Source organism: Sinocyclocheilus anshuiensis, unplaced genomic scaffold, assembly GCF_001515605.1.
Source record: "Sinocyclocheilus anshuiensis isolate Anshui unplaced genomic scaffold, SAMN03320099.WGS_v1.1 scaffold1154, whole genome shotgun sequence".
Classification (NCBI taxonomy): Eukaryota; Metazoa; Chordata; class Actinopteri; order Cypriniformes; family Cyprinidae; genus Sinocyclocheilus; species Sinocyclocheilus anshuiensis.
The window spans coordinates 886,827-909,293 of NW_015542345.1; the positions used below are offsets into that span (position 1 = coordinate 886,827).

Genomic DNA, 22,467 nt, shown 5'->3' on the forward strand with positions numbered 1-22,467 from the left:
AGTAAGAATTCAAAAGGGAAATGGATTTTTCCAGACAAATCCCCCTTTTAAGCTGCTGACTTCCATTTGGGATTCAAAGTTTTCTTAAGTCTGGTTCAAAGCTATTGTGTAACTTAGTGAAGTAACGTGAAATAGTTTTGTATTTGTAAAAGTTATAGTAGTGTGTCAGTGGGAAATATCAGTTTACATTTCCAAACATTCCTTTAGCCATTAAGTGTAATAATCCAGTGAGATTTTGCCTGCCAACAGCCAGTGCTCCACACAGAGATCTGATCTCATCATCATCCAGTCCATCTGGAATCACATGTAAAAACAGAAAAGACTGAGACAGACTAAATCCAGCAGAACTGTGACAACGACTCTAAGACACTTGAGGAAACCTTCCTACAAAGCTACCTGAAAAACTATGCACAAGTGTACCTAGGACAAAAGCTGTTTTAAACACAAAGGGTGGTCACACCAAATGTTTTTTTGATTTACTTAATAGAAGTTAACTGATAAATAAAATCGAATGTATTTATGACATTGTTTTTGAAAACATCCTAACTTTACAGCATTTCTACACAAGTTCCTAAAACTTTCATAAAACCGTAGCTTTGTAGGAAGGTTTCTTCAAGTGTCTTGGAGATGTTGCTACAGTTCCCTTTCAAGGGAACTTCGAACTGCGTCCTCTAGGGGTCGCTATGGGGGAACGCCTCGTCGTGACCCGTGTCTGAAGCATACATTGAATTATTTAACATCTGATGACACACACGATCTATGCATTGATTGTTTGGGCGAAGAGCACGCACGCGATGTCCCCGAGGGGGCAATCGGCGTGCACTGCGAGCATTTTCCAATGAAAAAGGTCTACTCTCGTTTGTCTCTCTTTTCGAGGAAAGAGGGGCAGCCATCTGCTTCCCGCGATTCAGGACCCGCCGCTGCTGAGGCACGGAAGGGAATTAGCTCGTGGGGATCGCAGGTGGATCTGGCCGATGAGTTTGAAGAGGGGTTTCCCTTCCGCGATCGTCGGCTGTGCACGAGAGTGAGCCGCTGCAGGATGATGTTATTTCATTAATATTGTCTGATTCAGGGGCCATTGCTCTGCTGGGATCAGCCCAGCAAAAGCAGGAAATAGCTGAGGAGGGCAAAGAAGCTGAGGCTGAGCCTTCCCAGTGCACGTTATGCATTCCCCACTTTTCTGAAATCCTGTATGGTAAGGGTTACGTGTTATTAGCCTCGTTCCCTTAGTCTGAGTTGGCTTAGACCTCGGTACCTTGGGCTCCACTCAACTAGTGTACACTTTGGAAGCATCGCTCCCCTCACCATTGAGGGTTATTGTGAGCATGGTGCTTTCTTTCGAGCGTTAGAATCCTGACTTGATGACTTCTCAAACATAGCGTTTTGGGATGCGCCATTTCCATCTACGGGCTGCTCTTTCAGAGTGCCACGAGGGCCCCTTAGAACGTTTTTTTAAATCCATGTTATGGTAAGTGTGCATGTAAGTCTTTGTACACTTTCTAAAATCCACACTATGGTAAGTTCGCACGCTAGTACCCTGCGTTCTTTCTGAAATCCTGTATGGTAAGAGCTACGCGCGGCAGCCTCGTGCTCTTTCTTGAGTGGTTTAAAACCCCGGTTCCGCCTTGGGCACCACTCCACCTATGTATCCTCTGGATACCTACTTTAACATTCTGGCATGCACTCCCCTCAGCATGGTGGCGTGGGTATACCGTTCCCCATAGCGACCCCTAGAGGATGCAGTTCGAAGTTCCCTTGAAAGGGAACGTCTCAGGTTACGTATGTACCCGTGGTTCCCTGAGTAGGGAACGAGACACTGCGTCCTCTAGTTTTCTTGCCATGCTTCGGACTCAAGCTTCAGACAAAGAAGTGGATGATGTGTTCTCCCGGCGCCTATTTATACTATAGTCGCACCGGTAGTGACGTCATGGCTGTCGCCGGCCAACGTGTTGTTGGTGTTTTTTCAATGTATGCTTCAGACACGGGTCACGACGAGGCGTTCCTCCATAGCGACCCCTAGAGGATGCAGTGTCTCGTTCCCTACTCAGGGAACCACGGTTACATACGTAACCTGAGACGTTCTTCTGGATTTAGTCTTTCTCAGTTTTTTTCTGTTTCTTCATGTGATTCCAGACAGACTGAATGATGGTGACATCAGATCTCTGTGTGGAGCACTGGCTGTTGGCAGACTCTTTGTGTTTAAGTATTTTTGATGGCTAGAAAGTTCAAAAGAACAGAATTTGTTTTAAATATAAATCTTTTGTAATATTAGAAATATCTTTACGGTAATTTTTGATCAATTTAATGCATCATTTCTAAATAAAAAGATCAATTTCTTTCACAAAAAAAACTTACCTCAAAAAATTTATGAACAGTATTATTCAGTAGTGCACAGAATGATTCTTCATTAACTTTGTATTATGTTTGTCCACATTTGCTAATAAATACATAAACATTTTTGTAGGGTTTGTGATAAACATGTCTTAACATTTTTACTGTGCTTTAGTTCATACATCTGCTTAGCAAAAATGCTTTTCATTTAATATCACCTATAAATATTTACATTGTACACATGTAGTAAAGAGATCCTTGAGTATATTAATTCATGGTCCATGGGTCTATAAATGGTATCCAACAATAATGGACACTGTGACAGAAATACTTTTCCTTGTGTCATCCAGAACAGTTAGAGAATATACTTATGTCTTCCCTCCATCAAAAAATTATAATCTGGCAAAAAATAATCACATTTGTGAATTTCTATTAGAAAGCAGTGCAGCGGCTGCTGTGCAGTGTCCCTTAGGCCGAAAAAGACATTACTTCTGACTAAATCCAAAGGCTCATTGTTGTCAGGCTGTGATGTATGTCACAAGGGACTTTTAAATGCAGGAAGTTGTTAAAAAACTTTTCCATATTTTCCGCCCGGGAATGATAGCATTCCATCAGAAGCAGTGACAGAATGGAGATGGAATTATATTTACCACTGCTTAATAGATGGATGACTTAGTGCCCAGCTTATTTGAAATGAAGGCTGGCTTCTCATACGTCTTCTTTTTATCCCATTTTAGTTTTGAAAGGTTTTTCTTTACAAAAAAAAAATGTTCCCCTATTGCCCTTATAAATGGACTTTCCCCTTTCTCCTACCACCTGTCTCCTGAAAGCTTTATTGAAGTTTCTCTCTCTCTCTCTCTCTCTCTTTTTTTTTTTTTTTTCATGTATCTTTTCAAAAAGCTTTGGTTTAGTTCCACTGTCAGGCCTGGATTTGTTAGCGAGAAATAACAATATTTTGCATTTCTTAATCCATTGAACAGATTAGGGTGAACGTGGTAGACAAAAAGAAGAGGATTAGGAATGTAACCTGGTTTTGAAATAAGCCATCTGTCCTCCTACCTTGGTCACATTGGGTTGGGAATTTGTGTTTCTGAAGATGTACTTTGTGTTATTCAAAAAATGTGGTTTATAAAATACGTAATTGCTGCACCTGACCTACAGCTCAAAGAATACAGATCAAGTGTTCAGTATTTACAAAATGACAGTGGTCCAATTACAGAACCCTGTGAGCCTCCACAGGTTAAATTAGGTCATGACACTTTTACACACCTCAAAAAATGTTAAACTGCCTGGAAATGACAACATTTTGTGAGTCATACATGTTTCTGTAGCTGTCATGCCAGGAGTAATAGCATGAAGATTAATGTCACCACTGATTCATCTGAGATATGCTATACCAGAGTGCATACATACAAGATATCGGATTGAATGTAGAGTGTGACCTTTTATCATAATACAACCAACTATGTCGTTGACTACTCGGTTCCCATTTTAGCTGTTGGGATACAAGTAGAAAAGATGGAAAGATTGTGTCACAGGAAATTGAGCATGTTAAGACGCCAGTAAATAAACAAGTAACTAGACATCCTAAATTATCTCAAATATCTCAAATATTGACTGGACTGGACTCTTAAAAGTACACCAACAACATTTCTTTTTGTTGCTTTGCCTAGCAGGATTCCCACGGACACAGAACACCTGGAAATAGCATATTTTATTTAAAAAGTTTATTTATAAAATGTGTAATTTTATTTAAAAAGTCTTCAAGTGTAATGTTACGTTTTGGAATTTTTTATAGAAAATAGCTGCTCAAAATATTTTTATTAGCTAGTAATTACTCTTTGTGAATGCTTAGGCTATAGAGTAAACCAATGAGAAACATTGATTTGCCTACTAATTTAGTTTAATTAGAGTTATTTGTACACTAGTAAAATCATTTAAATCTATTCATTCCCAAGATTGCAGCTTGTTTGCGATGCTCCTACTTGCTTCCTATGTTTAACATAATATTTCTATGTTGAAATTTGAAGGTTACAAGAGAGATCTAGTGAGACTAATATTGTGTACTGTATATTTAAACAAATAATTAATCTTGTCTAAAAGATTTGTGCAGGTGCATTGTTCATCAAATATGAGGTCCATTTTCACAGTTTGATGCCTCAACTCCATCAGTTGATTAGAGCAGTACAAAGCATGACATTTCGTCTGACACTCTTTTCCTGCTGTCATTTTGTCCCCAAGCACAGGCTGAAGTTCTTTCTGAAGCATGCTAAACATTTCACAGCTGTCAAGTGCACTGTAAAAACCTGCTGAAAAAAATCTGCCTGGAGAAGATTATAGACTCCAAAACTTGTGCACAAACTGATTTCTTTCTTTCTACCCAGACAGATGGGATATAAAAGGGTTTGACAATAGCATGTGCCAGATTTGGAGAGCTGCTTGTTCAGAGTATCACATTTAGGTTTGAGTACTTTTGTGCCAAGTTTGATGTCAAGAGTGTTGCATGTGGACTTCTTGTAATGTTGATGCTTAAAATGCACTCAGTACGTTTTTGTTTACATTGTACTAGTCATTGTGGCAGTCATATTTTTATTTTATTTTATTTTATTTATTATGTTAATTTGTTTCTTTTTAATTTATTTATTTTTTTTTTTTTTTATTGGTATCAGTTGATTCTTAAAGGAATAGTTCATCCAAAAATTAAAATTTGCTGAAAATGTACTCATCCTCTGGCCATGCAAAATATAGATGAGTTTGTATTTTCATTAGAACAGATTTAGAGAAATTTAGCATTACATCAGCTCCTCTGCAGTGAATGGGTGCTAAATAATGCTAAATTTCTGTTCAGCTAAACAAACAAACTTGTCTACATCTTGGATGGCCTGAGGGTGAGTTCATTTTCTTTAGCAAATCTAATCATTTGCATTCAAATTATTTATTTAAATTTTTTAAAAATAATTTAGTCACAATTTCATAGAATGTAGAAACAACAGATCAGCATATTCATTGTGTAAACAATGTGTTGAGTTGGATTTTAATGCAATGTATAAACAACCCATGACCTTGAATGGTGAGAGGCAGACAGTATACTTGCCATCAAAATAACTTCTTGAGATATTCTCTGCTGGGATTTTGCTCTGGTGGAGGTCCTACTTGGGCCTGCAGCAATTCCTAGGGCAAATACTTATGTTGCCAGGGGAAGCTGATCCAAACTCAGCTGCTCTCATAGCCCTGAATCTCCGTCTGCAGTTGTCCCAGGAGGGAGAACAGACAGACGATGTCAGGTCAACAGAAAATGATCTATTTTTGTTGCTTTGATGACAAACAGGGCAGTAAATTAAATAAAACTGACATTTAACCCTCTACCGCATGGTGTAGCCATATGGCAACATACTCTTTGTGTTAATTTCCTTGCCACTGTCTCTTTAAGAGAAATTCAAATATTTTTTTCTATAGGTCTATCATAATGCGTGCGGTATTTGAATGTTGGTGGATGAGTTGTGTTTTCTGTTTAATACTGGCTGAATGTTGACCAATATCTTATATACTTTTATCGAGATAAGTGGATTAGACTTCTTGCGATCTGAATATCAAGGGCGTAAATTTTAGCATGTGTGTATTTGAGTGTGTGTGGCTTGTCCCAGGTGTTGTAGGGTACATAAAGGGCTTATCTTGATGTGTCCCAAAGAACACTCTCCTGTCTCTAATCTCAGTCTTTAGCGTCATGTCACCTCAATTACATGTCAGCTGATCAGCTATAGCTTTGAGAGAAATGTGTCATTAAATCACAGATGATTTTGTCATCTCTCACCCTGCAGCTTACAAATGTCTGCCTAATTTTTTTTTACAGCCTTCAGAGAAATAGTTTACATTTTTATCATAAATTAAATTTTTGTCATGATTTACTCAGCCTCATTTTGTTCTGTCACTTCTTTCATTTTCTTTCAAAATGAGATGTTAAGCATAATATTCAAGCTGATGCCATTCAACAAAGGAAGATGGGAATTTATTAGTAATTAAATTTCTTGCACTTTTTTTTCTCATTTGTAAGTATATATTAGTATTTTAGTATTATTTATATACTGTTGTGCTATTTAATAATCTTTTGAATTGGCTTTTATTTTTATACTTTTATATATTTTTTTATTTTAGTTTGAGCAATTTTATGTGTTTTTTATATCAATTGTCTTTTTAAACATTTCCATTTAGCTTTAATTTATTTTAATATTAATTTTAGTACTTCAACGTAAACTTACCTTTGCATTTGTTGGCAGGATTTCTTCATTTCTAATTCTTGTTTTAAAGTTTTTCCTCTAACATTTGTGTTCTATTTTATTTCAGCTTCAATTAATAAAAGTAATTTTTTTATTACCCTATAGTGTTGTTAGCACCAGTTGAGCTATATTGAATTCTGTATAATATTATATGAAGTTTAAGTTTAATATGCCATATAATATGTTATATGAAGTCGCTTAGAAAGCCTCTGCCAAGAGCATATATATGGATTCATCCTGCTTCTATAAAACTGTCAGACCATTTATCGTGTTTCCAGTATTTCTTTTATTCCCTCAGTCTCTTTCTCATCTTTCCCCCGTCTCGTGTCTTTCACACTGCTGTAGATCTGGACCTATGTCTGACAAGCAGCCTTCACGCTTGTGTAATCCTGTCCATTAACTTCTGGGTTATAAAACGCCTGATCATTTTTCAGTCAGTTCTTTCAGCCTGTGAATGAACACTGATCAGATGGCATTCTATTGTAATTAACCACCAGGAAAAGAAAAAGGAGAGAGAGAGAGAGAGCTAGAAACTTCAAGGCAGCCAGAAAAACGGATCTTATCCCATTACAGCTCTTGGAAGGGAAAGTAGCAGTCTGTTCCTGGCTCTGGTAACAATACACAGCAGGGGTTCACCCTGAGCCCCATATGAGTCCTGGCTTTACACATCGCATCAGTTCAATAGACTTACTAAGCCATGGGTCTTCGTAGCATGGCTTCAGCCGTGGACTATAAACAGCTAATGAATATTCCAGCTCACAGTCAACATCTGAGAGTCAAGAGCCAGGGACTTTCTGATTTGAAAAGCGCTGGTGCTGATTAGCCTTTTGAGTGGAGAAATCTTCATGGCATTAAACTGGATTTCAATGGGTCAATCACAAACCAGATAAGCCACTAAAAGCAGTCGTAGTTGAACATTTTAGCTCTGTATAACTTTCTTCTAAGACTGCTTCCTTGTGTCTGTATGTCATATAAATAGTGCATAAATTACACACAATTGATTCGAATAGATTAGTAATATCAAATAGATTATTCAATACAGCAGTGTCATTAGTTTTAATTTTAATTAAAGTTTTAGTAATTATGTTGTGTTTTGTTGGTCTTATTATAGGACTTCTTAAAATTATATTTTTTTTATTAAGTTTAAGTTTTAGTTATTTTAGTACTTCAGCTTAAACTAAGCAAAAATGAGAATTGTTGCTGAAATAAAATAATGTGTACATTTTTTAGATTTTAGTTTAGTATTTATTTTATTTCAAGTAATGACAATGGGTTTTATGGCTTTAGTTTTAGCATAAGTTAACGATAATAATCCTGTTTTGGGGTTTACAACACTAGACTTTGCATGCAAATAGAGTTTCTATTTATTTATTTATTTTTTAAATACTTTTTTATCACTCATTTTCAGTATTAAATTAAATATTTTAAATCAAAATTTCTCTTCCATCTTTGTTTTTTTTTGTTTGTTTTTTAAACAGCATTAATGCAGTATTTATTTATATTATTCTATGTATCATTTCATTTTTGCTTAATCACTTTTATGCTACCATCTGGGTGTAATAACATAAACCTTCTGGGTTTTGAATAAAAACACAGGCTAAAAGCTCAGGCTACCCTTTTAATTAACTGCGCTATATTGACTTAGCGCACTAGAAGAAACACTTAAATGAAAGAATATGCATTGTTTGCAGACTCTTCTTAAATTATTCAGAAGACTCTCGAGATCAGGTTATTAATCAATATGCCTGATGAAATATTAACCAATATTTCATCAGGCATCACAATAAAGCAATATGTTAATCATTATACAGTGCATTATACAATACATTATATTATACATTATACAGTTAAACATTATTACATAAATCTGCATTTATCCTTCAATGTCTGTTTACATTAACCTTGGATTTTCTGTACAATTTATCCGGAGCAGAATAACTGGAGTAAATATAAGCAATGCGGCTCTAATGCTTCAGCTGACATACTGATGCCTTGTTATCAGAATAAATATAATTCGCTTCCTGCATGCAGATTATACATCACTTCCGTCTGATGATTTTACTGCACTGACACTGTTCAAATATATGCCTGCTGTGTTATGTATATACATGTTGAGTAATATTATATAAGTATCTGTTTGTCTGTCTGTCTGTAGATCTACATACCAATTTGTGGTTGTACCAAACAACATTGTTTTTTGCTTTATAACCTGCAAAAATGGGTCTTTGGCTTTTTCAAGCTGGTGTCACAGTGATTTTTCAAATGGCGCTCTGTGCTGCAGGTTAGTTCTGTCCTTGCCTTCCTGTTTAAAACCAGCGTAAGGTCATTGTTGATTAAAGCAACAGCCAAAGGCCTATATTGTGACTTTAGCACTTAAAGTCATATTTGTTGCTGACATCATATTATTTATGCCTCCAAACCATTATGATTCAAAATAACAGCACATAACAGCTCAATTTAAACAAGATGTTAACAACATAGCAGGTGCTAATATAAACTTTTTAAGGAACATTTTATCCACAAAATGTACATTTTGTCATTCATTCACCCCCATGTTGTTTCAACTGTGTATGACTTTCTTTGTGAAACACAAAAGGATACATTTTGCAGAATGTTTGAACTGCAATCTTCTATACAATGAAACTGGATGGGGACCAGGTGCTGTCAAGCTCCAAAAATGACAAAAAGCCTCATTAAAGGACATACAATATTACACAATATTCAATATGCACAATACTGCACAATACTGAAGCCATATGATAGCTTTCGGAAGAAAAGACAGCAATTTAATTGTTTATTTACTGAAATTCGTGCCTTGAAAAGTATTTATAATTTTTTTTATTTGCTTTTTATTTTTATACTTTCAGTTTTCATTTTGATTTTAGTTTTAGTACTTTTCTGTGTTTTTGTCATTTTTATTCGCTTTTGTTTACAGTAATAATTCCATTTAGCTTTAGATTATTTTTATTTTATTTTTAGTGCTTCAACTTCAACTTGTTTATTTTATTTATGTATTTTATTATTTTAGTTAGTTGCCATGAAAACATTTCTTTTTTACATCTAATAAATCTATTTTATTTTATTTCAGCTTTAAGTTAATGGAAACACATTTTAATAGTTTTCATTTTAGTTAAAAATAAATAACTTTTTTAAACTCCACAGAAGAAAGAAAGAAAGAAAGAAAGAAAGAAAGAAAGAAAGAAAGAAAGAAAGAAAGTGAATAAGAAAGAAAGAAAGAAAGAAAGAAAGAAAGAAAGAAAGAAAGAAAGAAAGAAAGAAAGAAAGAAAGAAAGAAAGAAAGAAAGAAAGAAAGAAAGAAAGAAAGAAAGTGAATCATACAAGTATTTTAAACAAATTACTATCCATTTAAACTTCCTTTAAATTTCTGTTTTTGGTTTCATTATTATTATTATTATTATTATTTGGCATTGTTTTTATTATCAATTTCTGTGTTTTGCCCATTTAGTCAAGAATCAATTCTGGTGTTGTATGCAAAATGACAGAGCTGGAATTTGTATAAGGGAAGCATCCACCGCTCTTCACATTAGTTTACTCTCCATATTTGGTAAGCATTGCTGCAGTAGAAGCGCCTCTGGATATCATCAAACATGGGAATGGTATCTTGTGGATTGTCCCATAAAATGAATTGACAGACTGCTTATGTTGCTTTCTATAGAATCAGAGGGCAAATGGGGAAAAGGGTGAGAAAGGGGAGTACATTCTTACACTCATTTGAGCCGTTTTTAATTTCAGGATATACCATGTATGAATTGATTATATAATGACATAACTGTCATTTTTAAGTAAACTATTGTTTTAAAACTTTAAAAAACACTGCATCTTATGATAGAAGAAAAGTGTTAGGATTTAGTCAATTATGTCTGGCATTGTTGCACATTAAACAAGCCATAATACAACACCGTGCAGCATGTCTTTGGGGCCGGGCCCTGTAAACCCTTACTATTACATAAACCTATACTATGTACACAGAGACACACTATGGCACTGTGTTCTTTTCCATCTGTAGGGCTTTTTCTCTATTTGTCCTTTTTGTTCTTGTCACAGTTTATCAGTCTGTGGTTTGAGTCAGTACAGGCTGTCAGTCACAGAAAGACAGATGGACAGTCTTATTGGCATGAAAGAGGAAAAGAGCAACCTGTCTGCACTTTACTTATTAAAATTATAATTATGTGCCAAATGAAATTAAATGTTATAGAATGCATTCTAGATTAGCTAGGGTTTGGTTTTGAAAATACTAGGGTAATTTTACAAAACGAATGCTTTTTGTGTTCTTCACATATAAATGTGTAAACAGTCACAAGTAGCTGATGCCAGCTTTTACTATGTGTTAATGTGGACATTTTCTTGTAACTAATATATTTTTGGATTATATTTTAGATCATATTTTCATGAAAATGCCTCTTTTTAGCTTGTCCCCATCCATTGTCTTGCTCTTATAAATATACACGTTTTGTAAACAAAATACATGGAAATTATTTAAAAAACGAAAACTTCCTAAATAATAATAATAATTAAAAACGTATAACTCTTTCACAAACTAAACTTAAAGTATCCTCTTTTTATCACTTTTCTTATGGTTTGTCATTAAATGTTGTGTTTAATCTTTAACTTTCAACTTCATTATTGTGATTTTGTATATGAAACAGTTAAAAAATGTAATGTTTGTAGATCACTTTGTACCTGGTTACTAATTAAAGTGTTAAACTATCAACAATCTGAATGCATAATTAAATGCCAACATGTATTGAAAATGTAATTATTTAGCTTGAGATGAAATTCAAAACACTTCGACACATTATGTGCCTGACGGAATGTTTAAAATCTTATTCAAATGTTCTTTAAATGTTCTTTTCTTTAAAAATCACCTTATCATCACGCTGAAAGAGGCACCCATTTCATAGAATCACCCACTATGCTTTTTCAGTCTCTGTGACTTTGTGACAAGCGGAGCTTATATGCCCACAGACAGGAGGAAGGGTTTATTTTGAGCACATGCCTGGATGAAGGTAGAGAGTATTTCAAGGGAGGTGTTTTAGCTTTCTGTCTGTTCTGTCTTAGTCTCAGCCTAAAATGACATGCCCACTGGCCGCCCACAGGCTGTTCACCGATTATCTGATGCACATTGCATACACGAATAGCAAGTGCTGGCTAAAACTGGCAGACGTAATCTAATTTTAAACAATTTCTGCATGATTGGATATCATGATCATAAATGTCGGTCAGACAAATCCTTCCTGAAGGAATAGGTGACCCAAAAATGATAATTTGCTGTAAATGTATTCACCCTCAGGTCATCCAAGATGTAGATGAGTTTGTTTCTTCATCAGAACAGATTTGGAGAATTTTAGCATTACATCACTTGCTCACCAGTGGATCCTCTGCAGTGAATGGGTGCCGTCAGAATGAGAGTCCAAACAGCTGATAAAAACATCATAATAAACCACAAGTAATCCACACAACTCCAGTCCATCAATTAATGTCTTGTGAAGTTAAACGTTGTCTTTGTAAGAAACATTTTAACTTTATACCGCCACTTCTGGCCAAAATATGAGTTCATAATAAAGCTTTCTCCAGTAAAAAAGTCCATCCCCCTTTATCCTCGCACATCAAAATCCACCGACATATTTGTTTAGAGCTGTTTTGGACTGTTTTTTGCTTGTAAACATTACTTGATCTGTGCATATTTCATTCATGAGTTTCAGACAAGACAACTTGGTGACTAGATGACACTGGAGAAACCAATATTATAGATAGAGGACTCGTATTTTAGCTAGAAGCAGGATTGAAACTGGATTTGTGTGGATTACTTGTGGAGTATTGTGACGTTTTTATCAGCTGTTTGGACTCTCATTCTGACGGTACCCATTCACTGCAGATGATACATTGGTGAGCAAGTGATGTAGTTAAATTTCTCCAAATCTGTTCTGATGAAGAAACAAACTAATCTGCATCTTAGATGGCCTGAGATTTTATATACAGTATATACTGTATATATATTTTTTTTGGGGGGGGGCAGTGGCTTGTTACAGTGCATTGTGTAATGGTTAACGTAAATTGATACTATTTTTAAAAAGTAACAATAAAGGGAGATGGAGGGAGAGCCTGTTGTATTATTCTCAAAACCAGACAGAAGCACTTAAAGGGCTTTTAGGCCAGTATATTCCAGTAAACACAGCTGTGATTGCAGATCATTTTTCAAATGCTTTCCATTGCCCCTGACTCTCTAACATTATATTATGTATTCTGCTCAATGTGAGTGTGAGCATATAAAACAGTCAATGGATAGATAATAAACATGCACAGCATGTGCAGATGAGCAATTCATTCAGACTGACCACAATATGTCACTTATTATTGTTTTTTTATCCCATACATTGTATGGAAAATAACATTGTGGATATCCTGCATATCAGCTCCTGTTGTGTTCAACAACAACAAACAAAATAATAATAATGATGACAGTTTTATTTTTTTTTAAATGCACTGTTCCTTTAGATTTTAACATTTTAATAACTTTTTATGTTGCTTACAACATTTTCATTGTCCATACTCTTTCATTTTGCTTTTGGTTATTTCTCTAGCATGTTTTACTCTACTCTTCCACTCTTTGCCTTTCCTTGTGCCTCTCTCATATCTGCAAACTTGTGCTCTTTTTCTTTCTCTCTTTCTCTTTCAGCAACACTATTCAGATCAATATAATCGATGACGAGGAGTATGAAAAGAATAAGAACTTCTTCCTGGAGATTGGAGAGCCACAATTGGTGGAAATGAGTGAGAGAAAAGGTGGGATGTCGTCTGCCCTGTAACAGCCTCGGTGTGCTGCCATCTTCTGGGCTGAACAGGAAGTGTTAATAATATGCAAAGCCAACAGGCCAAAGAATCACTGTTAGTTGGCCTACAACATCTCTAGACCTAATGTATGCTTAAAATAGTATCTTATCTAGTTACTCTTATCTCAGTGGCCTTTTGTGACCCAAAATTTGATCTGATTCTACGCAATTCTTGACTTCTGAAGAGTGGGATGCATAATAATTTCTCCATTACAGAATTCTGGAGCAAAATTGACAGATGAATCAAATGAGAAAAGAGAGTCTTGTGTTATAATTATTCATAGATTTGATTGACTCATTTACTTAGAGGCATTTGATATGCCTAAAATTGAACACACAAGCACACTTCATACCTCAAATGTGATTTTATGTTCCCCCCACAGGAAGACCATAAAGGTTAAAATTCTTGACCATGAGGAGTATGACAAGCATGCAAACTTCTTCATAGAGCTGCAGGAACCAGAATGGAGGAGGAGGGGATGGACAGGTGAAAGATAGTAAAGAAACGAGTGAAACAAGCCTTTTCCTGTCTCTGCAGCTGCCCTTTATTCTGGCTTCTGTCTTTCCCTTCCTCCGCTCCTCCTTCAAAGCTGATCCTCTACTTTCGTTCTACTATTGCAGTAATGCCGTTTTCTTCCTGTTTGCTGCTCAATTTCAGTGGATTTATCTTTCATGTTCCCTCCTGGCCAAAGGTTAAGAGCTTTCTCAGAGAGTAGGCATAACTGGCTGACTTTTAATATGAGGATTCTGGCCAGGAGTAAAGCTGTAGGGACCATTCCTTCAGGCCAGGATGAGGCAAGGACAATTGAAACCATAATGAGCAGCAGATACATGGGTTTCTTACCAAATTCCATGCGCCTATGAGATTTCATATTTTTTTCTGACAGAAAAAGATTGATTCAGCAATATGATATAAGATTTTTGTTGACATCATACTCATTTTTCATATTTCAGATTTTTTCATATCAATTTTTCAATGTTGTAGGGCTTATTATGATATGCTCAATAATTCATCTAATTAATCACAATGAATCCCCTAAATGAAGATAATTTATGACATTGTGGCAGTCATTTTTTATTATAATTTTTATTTTACATATATATTTTATCTCAGTCCATTTATCTTAATCCAATTAGTCAAGTTTATCAATCTGTTGAAGTGGAATGTTACTTTAAAACATTAAAGTAGAACTTTATGAGGTGGAATTGCTCTATTAGTTGGAAAACTACAATATTTTGACTTTTAAGTATAGGTCAGGGGACATTTATTACATTGTTATTGTTTTTAATTAATTAATTAATTAATCAAACCAAATGAATATGTTCAACTGAATGTCCTACTATGTGCCCTAATGTTCAAACGTTTGGTGTCAGTATGATTTTTTTTTAAAGAATGTACTTTTAAGAAAATAAGAAAAGTAAGAAAGTAAGAAAATCCTTTTGTTTAGCAGTGACACATCAAATTAATCAAACGTAGCTGATAATACTTTTACATTGTTACACAAGATTTACATTTCAAATAAATGCGGTTCTTTTGAACATTCTGTTTATCAAAGAATCCTGGAAAAAAAGCATCAAAGATAAGCAGCGCAACTGTTTACAACATTGACAATAAGAAATGAGCAGCAAATCAGCATATCAGAAGGATTTCTGAAGGATCATGTGACACTGAAGACTGCAGTAATGACTGCTGAAAATTCAGCTTTTTAAAATATAATGAAATTTTAAATTGTATTAATGTTTCTATTTCTATTGTATTTTGTATGCAATCAAATGCACGCTTGGCGAGCATAAGAGGCTTCTTCACAAAAAACACTGAAAAAAAATCTCACTGACTCCAAACATTTCAATGTATAGAGAATATAATGGAGTATAATTTGTATTCAGAACTCCACTGTTTTTCAATGTTGATGATTTCCACCAGTTTCTGTTGAATTCGCAGTCCGATTTCAGAGACTTTCTCTAAGCCCCAGTCCCACTGGGAGTCATCTATATTTAGCAACACAAATTTCTTACACAACCCTGTCTGTGTTACTCTGTTGGCTCATTCATAATAATTTTGCTCTTTCTTTATCTCCATTTTTTCTTTGCTTTTTTGTCCTGTCTCTTCTTCATTTGTCTACATCAGCTATGTTGCTGCATGAATGTGGTAAGCTGTCTCTTTTTTTGCTGCTCTTTATTTCTGTAAATCACTTAAAAATGTTCAGCTCATCACATGAGGATGCAGATGTTTATTTGTTAATATGTACAAGCCCTTTGTTCAAATTTAATCAAACATTTTCTGCTGATGCTGATGAGATCACCCACCAATCTGGTTCCTTTTTCACTCTCCAAGCTGCAAAGACCAGACCACTTTCCATGCTGGTTGCTAATGCTAGTTATATGCTGGTTAATATTGTTTTGGTGCTGGTCAAGCTGGTGAAACAGCATAGCCAACAATCAAATTATGCTAACACGTATTTACACATTCATTTGGGCCTATACCAACATAATTTTCTTTCCTTATTAAAAATCTGTAAAACATGAAATGAACAAAGAGTGAGATCATTTTTGCTGTGTTTTTATGATTTTAGGTGGATTCGTGAAGACAGGTACAGTAATATTTCACTGGAACTGCTCAGCTAACTCATTACAAGCTACCTAAGCTAACTTGCTTAGCTAACCAAGTGAATGAATTCTGAGTCATAGATTTAATCTTTTTGATGATAATCTTTTCTTTGATAGATAAGAAGCTTTATGGTAAGAGATTAAATGTTACTTTTCACCTAGTTGAAGACTAAATATAACATTGGGTGTGTTTAGTAACTGGTTTGCTTGATGATGAACTGGAGCCTTTGTTTGTCACACTGCGTAAACTAGACGCTTGGTGTGTTTGCTTGATAGGCTCATTTACTCAAATAGGACCAGAGATAGGTCCTAAGTGTCTAATTTGCTTTGCTTTCTTTCCTGTTAAGCAACTTTCACAGCAAAAATACTTTACATGACCAGTCAAGTAGATTATAGGGATTTGATTTTGCTTGTCATGGCTGTGTCTGAAAATAATGACTACTTTTTTTGGTAGAAATTGATTCATAAATGGGGGGGAAATACACTGAATCAAAATGTAGTATCATTTATTTGTATTTTGTAATTAAATAAGTGTTATTATGAATTATAAATAATATTTGACAAATAATAATTTATATTTCACCACCAAAAAACTACAATGCTTGTTTCTTAGTTGATAAAAATGTATACTGTATCAAGATGGAAATTTATATATATAACTGTACTATAAATTACTTTTATAATTTTTTTTAAATAAAAATATATTATTATAAATAAAATAAATAATAAAATCATTTATAGTTTCTCACTGTGTCTGAAAATATTGACTACAATGCTTATTTCTCTGTAGAAATGTAATTATAGGATATTGAATTGAAATTTAAATTGATTATAAATACATTTATTTAAAATTTTGTATTTTTATAATTAATAAATGATTTTAAATTCTAAGTACTGTTTTCATTAAAAAAAAAAATGTATTTACTTTTTATAACCACTCTATCAGACACTTTTTTTATTCTTATGGTCAATTCACACCACACCGGCAAACTGCTACAGACACTTCATCAGGTTTTGTCTGATCAGTGTGTTACCCCTGTCTTTTGGAGCTTGTTTTCGCCAATTGAACACTAAGAACACTGAGGTTGAACACTGAGAAGTGATGTACTATAATCTGGTTATCTACGTTGGTCGCGTCTGTCAGTGCAGTGTGAATTGGCCTGTACTAACAACAAACGAACAAACAAACTTCTTTAGTTATCAATATTTTAAAGGTTTCAGACACAGACCATGTCTCTCATAGCAAATTAACTTCAATTTCTGAAACTAACTTGCCTGTGCACTCAATTAAAACATTATTACGGTCTAATTTTCAAGTTGTATACAAAGCACTAAGTTAAGATTGATTTCTGTCGCAGTGCCCTGAATCTTCTATGATATGCTGATTGTTTTGAAATGCCACATTTGCTGCATGCCAGAAAGTTTCACAAAGACATTGTGTGATGGGCAACAACACAACCCACTGTCACCTATCCAGTAACCATCATTGACATTACTCCCAAAGGCAAACGGGCTGGTTCCTGATAAGAATGCAGCTAGTCTGCCGTAGCTAACGTGTCAGTGCTTTCGTAACTGTCTTGTCAAACTCGCTCAACTGTGACGTGCACATTGATTCTCAGAAAAACATTTGCACTTTGAATACTGTGTCCAAGGAGTGTCTGTTGCTGAAAAATGTCATCCCTGAGAGAACAGTGTATATTAAAATTAGCAGATGTCAGGTAGAAGAATTGAATGAATTCTATTCGGGCAAAGGTGTGGTTGATTTTACATACTAGAAGTTGCCGTCATGTGGTGTCATAAACTGCAGTTTGCTAATAATTATTACATCATCAGAGTGTTCATTATCTTAATCATAGCCTTTATGACTTATTTCACCTTTTTATGACATTTTTAAAAGTATAGGCCTACAAATCTTCCATTTAACCTCAATTAATTACTTTTTGATATATTTCATTATAATATGTAATTATTTCATTAAATGGTTTCATTTATTCTGTTTATTATACTTATATATATATATATATATATATATATATATATACTTTGTACACTGTAATGTCTATCAAACTATAATATATCAAAGAGGCAATACGTATTTGCACTGTTCTCTCAAGAGATAATTGACATTTTGTCATCTGCTTTATAAAACTTTATTTAGTTGTGTACCATCGTAGATAAAGCTGCATAGATCTGTTAGCATCTGTGCTAACACTGTTCAGTTAATGTGTTTGGGCTCATCAGGCAGGGATGTGTACCGGAAAGTGCAGGGTAGAGACAAACCAATCCCCTCCACCATTATCAGCATCACAGGTATCCACTTCCTCTCCTGTTCATCCATGTCGCTTTCTTTTCCTTAATTCATTCTCCTTATAAATGTGTGATATCATATGGTGTGTGCATGTTTGATTCATGATGCATTTGCTTGTTTCATTAAGCGATTGTGAGGATGTAAACAGTCATAATAGATCATCAGCCCATTAGTGTAACTAAATGCATGCATTTAATCACGTGAAAAGTGTTTTTAATCAATGCAACATGCTGATAGATTTATATGGAATTGTTTTATTGTCTTATCTTAAAGGTACAGTGGCCCAGTAGGGCACAACACAACGGAAACAAGCTGGAACACAACAAAATTAGCACAACACAACAGAATTAGCACAACACAACAAAATTAGCACAACACAACAAAATTAGCACAACACAACAAAATTAGCACAACACAACAAAATTAGCACAACACAACAAAATTAGCACAACACAACAAAATTAGCACAACACAACAAAATTAGCACAACACAACAGAAAGCCACAACAAAACACAATTAGCACAACACAACGGAAACAAGTCACAACACAATGAAATTAGCACAACACAACAGCAACAAGCCACAACAGAACAAAATTAGCACAACGCAACACAAAAAAGTCGCAACACAACGAAACTAGCGCAACACAACACAAAAAAGCTGTAACACAATGAAATTAGCACAACACAATGGAAACAAGCCGTAACACAACAAAATTAGCACAACACAACAGAAACAAGCCACAACAAAACACAATTAGCTCAACACAACGGAAACAAGTCACAACACAATGAAATTAGCACAACACAATGGAAACAAGCCACAACACAACAAAATTAGCACAACAACACAAAAAAGTCGCAACACAATGCAATTAGCACAACACAATGGAAACAAGCCGTAACACAACAAAATTAGCACAACACAACAGAAACAAGCCACAACAAATTAACACAACACAATGAAATTAGTCCTATGCATTGTGTTTTGGCGATTTTGTTGTGCTGTGGAGATTTTGTTGTGTTGTGCACTACTGGGCCACATATAAAGGAATAGTTTACCCAACAATTAGAAAAATGTCATCCTTATGCATTTCTGACTTTTTCATCTCAACCGTCCCTTTTTTTCAACCCCGTTCACTTTCCTTTTATGGAAATCAGAAGCTCGGACATTCTGATCTTCTTTTGAGTTTCACAGAAGAAAGAAAATAATAGTGGGCTGGAGCGACTTGGGAGTGACAGCACTTTCTTTTTTGGGCGAACTGTTCCTTTAAATATTTTATCAATGATCCATTCAATATTTTAGATTAGTAATGATGTTGTAATTTTAAACCTTGCAAAAGGTCCACACCTTCAAACATGTTTTCAAGTCCAGATTGACAGCATTGCATTCTCACGCGTGTCAACAAGCATAGTATAGCTCACATTGCAGATGTTATGGCTTTTTTTATATCCTGCAAATGATATAATCGTATGAGTCTACATGTTTGTTCACTGAAAATGTTTTTTTTCCATCAAATTTTCTGTTCCTCTCTTGCTATGTCTGTCTCTCTCAGAGGACGGGGAAGAAGAGACCCTGACTAAAAAAGAGAAGGATGAGAGGCGTATTGCTGAAATGGGTCGCCCGACAATGGGTGAACATGTGAAACTTGAAGTAATCATTGAGGAGTCCTATGAGTTTAAGGTACCTTTTCTGCTCATGAAGAATCTGTCATGAAAAATGCATTCAGACACCCATCTGTGTTCACACACGCATTTACTTTGAGGTCGAGCGATGGCATTTGAAGCATGAATGAGGGCTTAGAAGCCCTTGAAGGTGAATGAGAGGATGACAGAGCATCTGGACATGAGCAATGCTATCCTGTCCTGCTGAAGTAGCCGCAGCTGGAGACCATTCAACCTTTAATTGCTCTTCAGATACAGCAGACATGGGCAGAGCTATTACCGCAACCTTTCAGACTGCCTGTCACTTTATACATGTTAACAGTATCCACTTTCCATCTCATTTGGTTCTCTCCTGCACTGCTTCTGTGCATCAGAGGGGTTATTAGTTTTCATCATGTCTGTCAGGTTAATTTGCTCACTACAACCTTAATAATCGAAAGGCGATGCCATCCAGACAAATTCGTTTCTGGGCTGTAATGAAGAAGATTTTGGATTCTGGCTGGCAGGTTTCTCGCTGGCTGCACTAGAGGAAGACCTTTATTGGAAATATTTTTCCTAATCTGAAAAATCTACTGTTGTCAGTGTTTTTTTTTTTTTTTTAGAAATTTTCTCCTTGAATGCACTTTATGCTGTTACTTGTGATATCTTAAAGAAATATCTGAAATGAACAGACAAAAATGGACTTTCTTGAAATGCAAAAAATTCCAATTCCAAAAGCCATTTGCATTTTCACATTGTTTTTATGCACTTTTGGAATCCCTTTCATTGTAAGTTTTTTCCTTTGCGTTTCATGTAAGAAAGTCAGTGATGGACTTTTTATTATTAAACACTTTATCATCTTTTGTTTACATTAGGTAATGTAGTAACTAACAAGAACTAACAATGAGAATTTTTTCCAACATTTTTTTTTTATATTTGTTAATTAAAAACACAATTGTTCTTTGTTCATGTTCACAGTCTATTAATGTTAACAAAAAATTATAATTAAAAAAATATACATAAATGTTGAAATTAACATTACCTAAGAAATAATAAATGAGGTAGAAGTATTATTAATTGTTAGTTCACATTAACATGGTTAACTAATGTCAGCAAATGAGCCTTTGTAAAGTATTAAACGTTTTACATTTTGTTATCATAGTAATGATTTTGAACCCTTCCAGAGCACAGTCGACAAACTCATAAAGAAAACCAACTTGGCCCTTTTGGTTGGTACTAACAGTTGGAGAGACCAGTTTGTAGAGGCCATCACTGTCAGCTCAGGTGAGTCTGAGAAAATGCTGTCCTTTTTTCCATCAAGTCTCTACATACTGTAAACACAATCATTGCACAATCCTCTGCAGACTTGACATTTGGAATGCTAGAAAACACGGCTATTTTGCTGTTTCATCTCTGAAAGGCATGTTGTAATTGCTGCTCAATCACTGTGCTAATTTGGCCACATATCTTTAATTAGCGCACCATTGCAATTTAAAATGTGTTGGTGCTGAATGCCTGCTTGTAGCCAGACTGAAGTGCAATTAAATGTTTCATCAAATCTGCAGAGTGTCAATCATAGCAGTGCTGGAGAGAGAAGATAATCATAATTTGCTTTTTTCTCATGAGCAGACAGCTCTCAGTATAAATTTGGAGTTTCCAAGAACCTGTTTTTCTCAGTATTGAGTAGGAAACAAATACTGTTGCATTCATAATGTCTTAATATCAATACTGAATGTCTATATAATCTTGAATATTTTCCCTCCTTTCTCTGTCATAAAAACTTCTATTTTTGCAGGTGGTTTCTTTGTTTCTGAATATATTGTTTTATGATGTATTCTTTATTTATTTTTAACATATTTATTACTATTTATGATTTTTCAAGAATATATTATTTAATATTAAATTCGTTGTGTCATTTTTTTTTGGCGAATGTTAAGTTTTGTTGTGCAATAATTGTGATTTTTAAGAGCAACTCTGTCTTTAACAGTGAAAAAACAACAACAAAAAGATTCTTATGGGTTTGTTTTTTACCCAGAATTCTTCTGTCATCAGTCAAGCTCACTACGAGCATAACCAAACACAAGCCATGCCATTCTCATCTCTAAAATGTCAAGGCCTATTGCTTTCACCCTCCGTCCGCACGGTTTTTGAAGTGTCTTTCGTCATGTAGCACAGCATATTAATAAGGAATGTGTGGACACAATGCTCTGTGACTCTGTGTCTTTTGCCACACACACATATGCAGTCAGGCACATACACAAGCACTCATTCTGACAGGCTTGACTGAAGCTGACAGAGCTTGTTAGTGCAGCCTGAGCCAAGAGGAGAGAGAGGGAGGAAGATCATAATCTAAATTCCTGGGGAATATTTCTCATAATTAGACATTAGTTGGTTTATAGAAGGCTGACTTACTCTGCAGCACTCCAGTTGTGAACCAAAATTAACTTCCTTT

At 35.0% G+C, this 22,467-nt stretch overlaps 1 protein-coding gene across 2 annotated transcripts in view; it reads left to right on the plus strand.

Annotated features, from left to right (window-relative positions):
• LOC107691290 (sodium/calcium exchanger 1-like) overlaps positions 1–22,467 on the plus strand; it is a 36,128-nt gene that overhangs the window by 10,339 nt on the left and 3,322 nt on the right. Inside the window, exons 3-6 of one of the 2 annotated variants that reach the window (XM_016489814.1) lie at positions 13,303–13,409; positions 18,305–18,373; positions 19,928–20,055; positions 21,200–21,299. In XM_016489814.1, the coding sequence (XP_016345300.1) occupies positions 13,303–13,409; positions 18,305–18,373; positions 19,928–20,055; positions 21,200–21,299 (404 nt within the window). The remainder of the gene's footprint in view (positions 1–13,302; positions 13,410–18,304; positions 18,374–19,927; positions 20,056–21,199; positions 21,300–22,467) is intronic. The other variant, XM_016489815.1, reaches the window with a different exon arrangement.